Source organism: Limulus polyphemus, unplaced genomic scaffold (assembly GCF_000517525.1).
Source record: "Limulus polyphemus unplaced genomic scaffold, Limulus_polyphemus-2.1.2 Scaffold2618, whole genome shotgun sequence".
NCBI classification, from domain to species: Eukaryota; Metazoa; Arthropoda; class Merostomata; order Xiphosura; family Limulidae; genus Limulus; species Limulus polyphemus.
The window spans coordinates 151,992-162,273 of NW_013668228.1; the positions used below are offsets into that span (position 1 = coordinate 151,992).

The window sequence follows — 10,282 nt, forward strand, 5'->3', positions numbered from 1 at the left end:
CTATATTTTATGATCTTGGGTCTTTAGGTTTGATTTATGATATTGATGTTTTGAATTATATACCAAGATCTTTTCTATTTTTAAATTTAAGAGTTATCTTAACAGCGTTTTCTTATTTGCGATAATTCGATACTTTGTTTTTAATATATGCTTACATATAGTTCAATATATGCTTGTATATAGTTCAATATATGCATACTATAATATCTGCTTAGAACATCAGAATGAGCATAAACTAGTGAAAGATTAAAACTTTTGATAGTTCCGTTGGAAGCCACTAGGTGTCTGATTGATTTACATCTTAGACAGGATAAAAAACACCAGTAACTGAATCCCGGATGACGTCACTGAACTAAAACGGTTTACTTCCTAACCAAGATTGAAAACTCTGTGTTTATTTCTAATATGACAAGTAAAAAGTGCTCGTCAAGCAAGCAACGACAACATGAACACGACAGATGCCATCCAGTCACCAGTCAGCACCAAGATTTGATAACATCAAGTGAAGTCAATCCTGCAGAAAATAATGAGTTGGAAATGTATAAAAACGACGTCTTAGTAACACCATCCTTACGAAGTAGTGTCTGCTCCGAGATTGTTAGAATCGAACAATTTCCTGAAGAATATGAAACGAATATTGGAAGGATTGTCAAGAAGTTTGAGGTAAGTTTAGCAACACCTTCTTTACAAAGATTGTACTGTTTCTGGTAAGTAGTCAAGTTTAAATCCAACACCATTCTTCATTTACTAGCTTTCTGGCCTTATCTGTACACTGACGTATCTACTCTTTCCAAAAGTTTCTATTTCTATCACCATATCTATTAGTGACTGCTAATGAAGATATTCCTTGTATATCTTTTCACGAATTTTTTGCTTATCGAATTTAATTTCTCTATCTGTTCTTACCTATAAGTTTATACCAGAGTAAGTTAATTGGTGTAGGAACTTATAAACTTGTATTTGTGATTTAGTGAATGAAGGTGAATGTTTCAAACAGGCGGTGAGACAGTGGACCCAGAGGAAGAGACACCAGAGGGAACTGGAACGTCCAGACTCCTTCCTCCAAAAGTTTGCCATAGGTGATATAGCTGATGGACATGAGAAAGACAAGAGTAAAAACAATTGTGAAAGGTGATTATTGTTACTACTTTCAACCAGAATATCTACATTTTAATGTTTCCCCTTTGTGAAAAGTTTCTATAGATTTCCTTACTTGCGGATGTTTGATACCTGATAAAAATACAACCTCTATTAAACCTGGTTTTATTTAGGCTGTTCCAAAAATTTTTTACATATCTGTAGAACTTACATGTTTCACATGTCTTGTAATAATAATACTTAATACATAGATTATTGTTTCTATATAACTGTGTTACTGGCTTGTGGTAAACATCACGTTAGGTTATTGTTTCTGTATAACTGTGTTACCGGCTTGTGGTAAACATCACGTTAGGTTATTGTTTCTGTATAACTGTGTTACTGACTAGAGGTAGACATCACGTTAGGTTATTTTTCTGTATAACTGCTAGTGGTTGTTGATAGACATCACGTTAGATTATTTTTATGTATAACTAAGTTGCTGGCTAGTGGTAGATATTGCATTGGGTTCTTGTTTCTGTATAACTGTGTTACTGTCTGTTGATAAACTTATGTTCTTCTGCTATTAGTTTTTATTTTACTTTGTAACTAGTTTATATCGGAAACTATTTGACTAAGTACAACAAAAATGTATTCTACTATTATCATGTATTTACTGTGTAGATTTCATCCAGCAGTGATGTTGATATTTCGATTTCTTTAGAAGCTACCAAACCCGAACGTTTGTCATGGATCCAACATGTAACCTACACTATCATTGGCTGGCTGTCATCACCCTAGCCGTCCTCTACAATACTATCTTTATTATTGGTCGCAGCGTCTTCTGGAAGCTACAAAACCTCCAGCCTGTCCTGTGGTATCTTCTGGACTATGTGTGTGATGGTATTTATGTATTGGACATGGTATTTCAAGCCAGGACCGGTAAATTTCTTAAGTTTATTTCCTATGTGTCTTGGTACACATAATAGGTTGGGAAACACTGACAGGAGAAGTGTGTTGTATCTCGGGATATGGGAGAAGTGTGTTGTAACTCGGGGTTTGAGAGAAGTGTGTTGTATCTCGGGGTTTGGGAGAAGTGTGTTGTATCTCGGGGTTTGGGAGAAGTGTGTTGTATCTCGGGATATGGGAGAAGTGTGTTGTATCTCGGGATATGGGAGAAGTGTGTTGTAACTCGGGGTTTGAGAGAAGTGTGTTGTAACTCGGGGTTTGAGAGAAGTGTGTTGTATCTCGGGGTTTGGGAGAAGTGTGTTGTATTTTAGAATCTAGAAACAGTTAAGTGGTTTGTATAACCGAAATTTTCTTGATCTAGAATTTCGTACGAGGGACTTGGAGGACTGAAATCCTTTATCTTCTATATTTTCAACTATTTATATTACCATTGTTTAGGATTGAAATGAAAGTTCTGTACCACAGTCAGTGATATTTCCATTGTTTAGGGCTAAAACAAAGATTTTATACCACAGTGACAGTTTTTTACCTTTTCAATTTAATAAGAATTTAATTCATCTGGTCTATAACATAGTTGGTTCATTTTCTGGATTCTATGAAGAAACACATAATATAAAAGTTACTTACAAAAAAATAATAATTTTCCTGTACAGTTAATTGATAGTATTATCAAAAATTATTAAAAAGCTCCGTACATTTCAAAAATCAGTAAACCTGTTGAAATAATTTACTGTATTTTACATTTTACTGGTAAACATGTTATAGAATTGAAGAAAAAGATGACAGTGATTTTGAATAACAAAATTTTCCACACATTAAGTTTAGAATTGTTCCCAAACCGATATGTCGTATGTGTAATTATTTGAAATTTAAAGACAGGATCTGAAAAACACATCGCTCTTACGTCATCTACACATTTACATGTCTAAGTTATAACCATGGTTATGTGGGCTCTAAAATTTGTTGTTTGAGCTCAAGAATTAAAGGCCATGCGCAAAATACAATAAGGAAAGCTTGTGGATACACAAGGTACGTCCTGAGTTGAATGTAAACACACTAATGACAGCTTATGGATACACAAGGTACGTCCTGAGTTGAATATAAACACACTACATAAAGCTTGTGGATACACAAGGTACGTCCTGAGTTGAATATAAACACACTACATAAAGCTTGTGGATACACAAGGTACGTCCTGAGTTGAATATAAACACACAACATAAATATTGTGGATACATAAGGTACGTTCTGAGTTGAATATAAACACACTACATAAATATTGTGGATACATAAGGTACGTTTTGAGTTGAATATAAACACACTACATAAAGCTTGTGGATACACAAGATACGTTCTGAGTTGAATATAAGCACACTACATAAATCTTATGGATACACAAGGTACGTTCTGAGTTGAATATAAACACACTACATAAATATTGTGGATACATAAGGTACGTTTTGAGTTGAATATAAACACACTACATAAAGCTTGTGGATACACAAGGTACGTCGTGAGTTGAAAGTAAACACACCAAAGACAGCTTGTGGATACACAAGGTACATACTGAGTTCAATGTAAACACACTAAATAAAGCTTGTGGATACACAAGGAACATCCTGAGTTGAATGTAAACCTAATAGCGTCATGTTTGCTTCTAAAACGAGAATCTTGGGTCACATTTTTTGCACAGATTATATCAGAACCGTGAACCACGTTCTGTAGTTCTAAAGTTTGTTAAAGATTGATTTATGTTTATACTGAGTTCTGTAATTCTAAAGTTTCCTGAAGATTGCATTATGTTTCTAATACCACGTTCTCTAGTTCTAAAGTTTAGTAAAGATTGATTTATGTTTCTGTATCACGTCTGTAGTTCTAAAGTTTGGTAAAGATTGTTTTATGCTTGAATACCATGTACACTAGTTTTCACATTTTATATTGTTGTGTAAATTGTTCAACATAACGTTAGTATTTTCATATCGTACACCATATCTTCTTAGATGTGTTATCTTGTGGTCTCAAGTAAAGTGCTAAACAACGATACTGAAATATAACTAATTAAGTAGTTTTTCTATTTCAGGTTATCTCCACCAGGGTCTTCTCGTCCGCGATGCCAAGAGACTGTTCTCCAATTACATGAGATCCCAGCATTTTAAACTGGATATTTTCAGTCTGTTGCCGACAGATATTATGTATTGTGTTCTGGGAGTTTCTTGTGAGCAGCGTGTACCGTGTTCAGTCATTGTTCGTGTGAACAGACTGCTACGCTGGCACCGGATGCTGGAGTTCTTTGGCAGAACAGAGACACGAACAAGCTTCCCGTATGCCTTCCGAATAGCTAAACTTATATTCTACTTATTAGTTATAATTCACTGGAACGCCTGCATCTATTTCTCCGTGAGCTACTACATCGGTTTCGGGTCGGACAGTTGGGTTTACAAAAACGTGAGTGAACCCAAATACAGCACTTTTCGTCACCAGTACATCTACTGTTTTTATTGGTCCACGCTGACGCTGACAACCATCGGCGAGGTCCCTGTTCCGGAAAGAGACATTGAATACCTCTTTGTCGTTATCGATTTCTTGGTTGGTGTTCTTATCTTCGCCACGATTGTCGGCAATGTTGGCAGTATGATTACCAATATGAATGCTGCCCGGGCAGAATTCCAGAACCGAATGGACAGCATCAAGCAATATATGGAATTCAGAAAAGTCTCCAAAGAGCTGGAGAACCGCGTGATCAAATGGTTTGACTACTTGTGGACCAACAAACAGTCGCTGGACGAAGAAGCCATCACGTCCATGCTGCCGGACAAGCTCAAAGCTGAAATTGCCATAAACGTTCATCTTGCCACTTTAAAGCAGGTAAAACTGTTTCAGGACTGTGAACCGGGACTTCTTGTTCAGCTAGTCTTGAAACTTCGGTTGCAGGTGTTCAGTCCAGGAGACTATATATGTCGCAAAGGAGACGTGGGTAAAGAAATGTACATTGTAAAGCGAGGTAGGTTAAGTGTAGTTGGTGACGACGGAAAGACTGTGTTTGCCACACTTAGTGACGGAAGTGTGTTTGGTGAACTGAGTATTTTAAACATATCTGGTATGAAGACAGGAAATAGGAGGACGGCCAATGTCCGCAGTGTCGGCTACTCAGATCTGTTCTGTCTATCGAAGGAGGACCTCTGGAGCGTGCTGGAAGAATACCCGGAGGCCAAAAAGCTGCTAATTGAACGTGGTAGGCAGATTCTCTTGAAAGATGGACTCTTGGATCAGGAACAACTGAGAACAACTAATCAACAAATGAAAAAGGTTCAACAACAGTGCACAGACTTTGAGCAAGGATTGGACAATATCCAAACTCGATTTGCTCGTCTTCTAGCTGAATACTCAGCTTCTCAACTGAAAATGAAGCGTCGGATAACTCGACTAGAGATGATCAACTACCCTGGAAGACAAAATAGTGACGATAACAGTGGTGAAGTAAACCAGAACATTTGCGATATCTTAACTGGACCAAATGATCACAGATGTGAAGTTCATCAAAACAGCCAGGATATATTTACTGGACCAAATGATCACAGTCGTGAAATTAACCAGAACAGCCAAGATATCTTTACTGGACCAAATAATCACAGTGGTGAAGCTAACCAGAATATCCAGGATATCTTTACTGGACCAAATGATAACAGCAGTGAAATTTACCAAAATAGCCAGGATATCTTCACTGGACCAGTTGTTAACAGTAGTGAAATTAACCAGAACAGCCAGAATATCTTTATTGGACCAAATTATAACAGTACTGAAGTTAATCTAAACAGCCAGGATATCTCTAATGGACCAAATGATCACAGTGGTGAAGTTAATCGAAACAGCCAGGATATCTTTACTAGACCAAATGATAACAGCAGTGAAATTTACCAAAATAAACAGGATATTTTTACTGGACCAGTTGTTAACAGTAGTAAAGTTAACCAGAACAGCCAGGAAATCTTTACTGGACCAATTGTTAGCAGTAGTGAAGTTAATCGAAACAGTCAGGATATCTTTACTGGACCAATTGTTAGCAGTAGTGAAGTTAATCGAAACAGCCAGGATATATTTACTGGACCAATTGTTAACAGTAGTAAAATTAGGGAGTCCTAGCGGTGTACCCTCACAGGAAGATCCTGTAAAGTAAAAATGTGGTGATCAATGAGAGCAGCCACAGTGATGTAGACAGCTATAGTTATCATAATATAATAGTCCAAGTGAAATTCCTGTCAAAAATCATAGTAGTCAAGCACAAGCACGGGTGCCGAACTTTACTGTGGGGTGTGTGGCATTTTAGAAAAAATTAAGTCGTTAATTATTAAACAGTGTTCACAGTAACCAGCAGAGTGGTAACGTATCACATTATTGGGTGATCTTGACAGCCTTGTTGGATTGCATCCTATCGTTTCGAAGAATATAATCATATCATTGAAATATATATTTAAGTGCTAAAAGTGCAGATGCCTCCCCCTCATCCATTTAGCAGCTATTTAGTCAGGTTATGAAGTTTACCTACGAAATCAGGCCAATAGCCAACATATAGGTTCTAATATTTACATAGATTATCTCAGGCCTTGGTTGTAGCGACTTCGATTGTGGCAAATCAGGCCAATAGCCAACATATAGGTTCTAATATTTACATAGATTATCTCAGGTCTTGGTTGTAGCGACTTCGATTGTGGCAAATTTCAAACAAGTAATATTTTAAGATTAGTTGTAAACAGGGGCGAACTCACATTTAAAAAACAAGCTTAGTCAATATCGCATGCTACGTAATGGCTAAACAATTAGCATTTCAAATCAATTTCTAAGATTTGTGTCAAACGCACCGGCTTACCAAAGAATTATCCGATTTCCGGTGAAACAATCTGCTCCTGATTGTTCAAATGTTTTTTTTTATCTGCGTATGATAGAGGTCAAAACAAAGGCGTAAATGCTCTGGTCAATAAATAAGTTTGAGTGTGGCCAGCTGTGAAGTAAATAATGTGATGATACCAGGAGTTATTATTTTGATGACACGAAACGCTAATGCAAGGGCATGTCACGAGGTTATTGTAGAGTCAGTCAAGCCATCAGTACTGGGGTTACCCGAAAAGGATGGTAGTGGGTTAAGATGAGATATTAGTACTAGTCAGCCAAGTACTGGAGCCACCCGAGAGGCTAGTAGTGGAATAACATGATATATCAGTCCTAGCACCCAAGTATTGGGGTCAACAGAGAAGGTTAGTATTGAGTTAAGATGAGATATATTAGTACTAGTCAGCCAAGTAATGGGATCACCCTAGAGGTTAGTATTGGATTAAGATGAGATATTAGTACTAGTCAGCAAAATATTGGTGTTACCCGGCAAGGTTGGTAGGGGTTAAAACGAATATTATTACTAGTCAGCCAACTATTGGAGTCACCCGAAAAGGTTATTATTAGGGTAAGATGAGATATTAGTACTAGTCAGCCAAGTATTGTGGTCGATCAGATTTATTGGACGAAGTAGTTTGCTCTGGATATCATTCACATCATGAGAACCACTGAAATACAATGATGATTCAACGTAGAATAAACCTGAAAAAGCAAGAAGGCAAAATGTTTATTTTTATTAATAGGTGTTTACTGAATTACCGTCCAAGGTTTTATACTATTTCAAGTGGATCTTAGGACTTTGAATCCATTAACAACAAAAACTTTTCTCTCTATCAACCATATTTTTTCTTTTACGAAAAGAACGAATAAAAATTGTATTTGATGTAAATAATTGAGTTTTATCTCTTAGTTCCTCTAATACGAATGCCATCATTTCATTCAAGTAACTCTTTTTTTCCCTTTTAATCCAATACACAAATGTGACACAAAAAATCCGATAGTAAATATTTTAATTCTAACTTCTAACAATCGCATTGATAGTACCTTTTCAGTCATTTCTCAAAACGTCAAAAAACATCTTGGTATTGTATAGTTCAGACATTAGTCTACATAAACTAAACTCGTAAGTTACTAATGTATAATCAACGGTCTAGCAACGCTAAACCCATAAGTTACTCATGACTAGTTGATGGTCTAGCTACATTAAACAGATAAGTTACTAACATGTAATGAATTGTCTATCCACATTAAACCCATAATTTAGTAACATGCAATCAACTGTCTACCTAGACTAAACCCATAGCTTATTAGCATGTAGTCAACTGTCTGTCTACAATTAACCCATAAGTTACTAACATCTAGTCAACTGTGTATCTAAACTAAACCCATTAGTTACTTTCATGTAGTCAATTATGTAGCTACACTAGACACATAAGTTAGTAGTATGTAGTCCATTGTCTATCTACACCAAACCAATAACTTACTAACATGTAGTCAATTACGCAGCTACACTAAACATATAAGTTACTAATACGTAGTCCATTGTCTAGCCTCACAAAACACATAAGTTACTAGTATGAAGTCAACTATATATCTCCACTAAACCCATAACTTACTAACGTGTAGTCAACTGCATATCTACACTAAACCCATAAGTTACTAACGTGTAGTCAACTATATATCTACACTAAACTCATAAGATACTAACAGGATGTGAATTGTTTATCTACAACAAACCCACAAGTCTTTAACGTGTCGCGAAATGTCTAGCTACACTGACCTATAAGTTACTAACATGTAATCATCTTCTAGATACATTAAACCCATGAGTTACTAACACGTAGTCGATTATCTAGTTACTCTAAACCGTAAGTTACAAGCATGAACTAAACCCATAAGATACTAATATCTAGTCGATTATCTATCAACGCTAAACCCATAAGTTACTAACATGTAGTCAACTATATATCTACACTACACCCTAAGCCACTAACGTGCAGTCAAATGACTAGCTACACTAAACCATTAGGTCACTCACATGTGGTAAACTGTCTAGCTACACTAAACCCATATCTTACCAACATATACGTGATTGTCTAGCTACACTAAACCCATGAGGTACTAGCATGTAGTTGATTGTCTTGCTATAATAAACCCATAAGTTACCAACATCTGTTCAACTGTGTAGCTACACTAAATCCATAAGTTAGTAACACGTAGTCGATTGTCTAGCTACAAAATATCCCTAAGTTACTAACAATTAGTCGACTTTCTGGCTACACTAAACCTATAAGGTAATAATATGTAGTCGATTGTCCAGCTACACTAAACCCAGAAGGTTTCAATATCTAGTGGACTGCCTAGCTACACTAAACCCACAAATTACTAACATGTAGTCGACTGTCTAGCTACACTAAACCCATGAGGCACTATCATGTTGTCGATTGTCTAGCTATAGTAAACCCATAAGTTACCAACATGTAGTCTACTATCTACCTACACTAAACACATAAGTTAGAAATATGTAGTCGATTGTCAAGTTACACTAAACTCACGAGTTACTAATATGTAGTTGATTGTCTAGCTATAGTAAACCCATAAGTTACCAACGTGTAGTCGCTTGTCTAGCTACACTAAACCCATAAGTTACTGATATTGTTATTACGTATTAGAATTTCGAATAGTCCAAAATTGAGTTAACTGATGATTTAAATTTAGTAGTTAAATTGCACTTTGGATTTAGTATTTAAATATATGCCGATATATAGTCAATTTATTATATTTGCCAACAAGATTGATACACACCGTCTTCGTTTTTAACACAAATATGTTTTAATATACACACAACAACACAATTTACAGTAACAATTATTACAAACAAAGATTTATAAACAAAAGTTTCACAAACTTACAAACAATATAAAATCTTCTTTCTAGTTTGGAACTCCCTTGATATCTCTTATCGAGGGTTTATGATGAGCGGGTTAATTACGAGTTGATTAAGTACGATTTGCCGGGAAGCTAGCTAGCTTTGTACTTGGCCTCACACGCTAGTTTCCACCGTTGAAGTTAGGCATTGTTTTCGTAAAAATACTAATGTCCGATGAGAATCCACTGAAGTTAAATAATTTGTAATGTTCGAACTTTGTAAAGGTTCCTGGTTAAATATCTGAATTTTTCCGAATGATAAGTGTTATAACAATCACAGTTATAGCTTTCGAAGTTTATAGCAAACTGATTATAGCGAACTACTAATAGATACTCTTTTCCGCGTCGCGTTGGTTGTATTTATAGTCGTGGAAAGGTTTTCTAGAAAATTCAGATTACATAACAATACTGAGCTATATTTAAT

The 10,282-nt window shown here is 35.9% G+C and overlaps 1 protein-coding gene across 1 annotated transcript; it reads left to right on the forward strand.

The window, feature by feature from the left end:
* Window positions 1–405: 405 nt before the first annotated feature.
* Window positions 406–6,186, forward strand: LOC106467448 (cyclic nucleotide-gated cation channel alpha-3-like). The gene is made up of 4 exons (XM_013927797.1): window positions 406–663; window positions 998–1,131; window positions 1,802–2,019; window positions 4,127–6,186. Exons 1-4 carry the CDS (start codon window positions 406–408, stop codon window positions 6,184–6,186), a joined length of 2,670 nt encoding a protein of 889 aa, XP_013783251.1.
* The last annotated feature ends 4,096 nt before the right edge of the window (window positions 6,187–10,282 follow it).

Bases quoted from the DNA above. Each gene is read 5' to 3' on its own strand.
- LOC106467448 (XM_013927797.1), top strand. From the start codon at position 406: ATGACAAGTAAAAAGTGCTCGTCAAGCAAGCAACGACAACATGAACAC. The intron at 664-997 runs GTAAGTTTAGCA...TGTTTCAAACAG, and splicing joins GGATTGTCAAGAAGTTTGAG to GCGGTGAGACAGTGGACCCA. The intron at 1,132-1,801 runs GTGATTATTGTT...CGATTTCTTTAG, and splicing joins AGTAAAAACAATTGTGAAAG to AAGCTACCAAACCCGAACGT.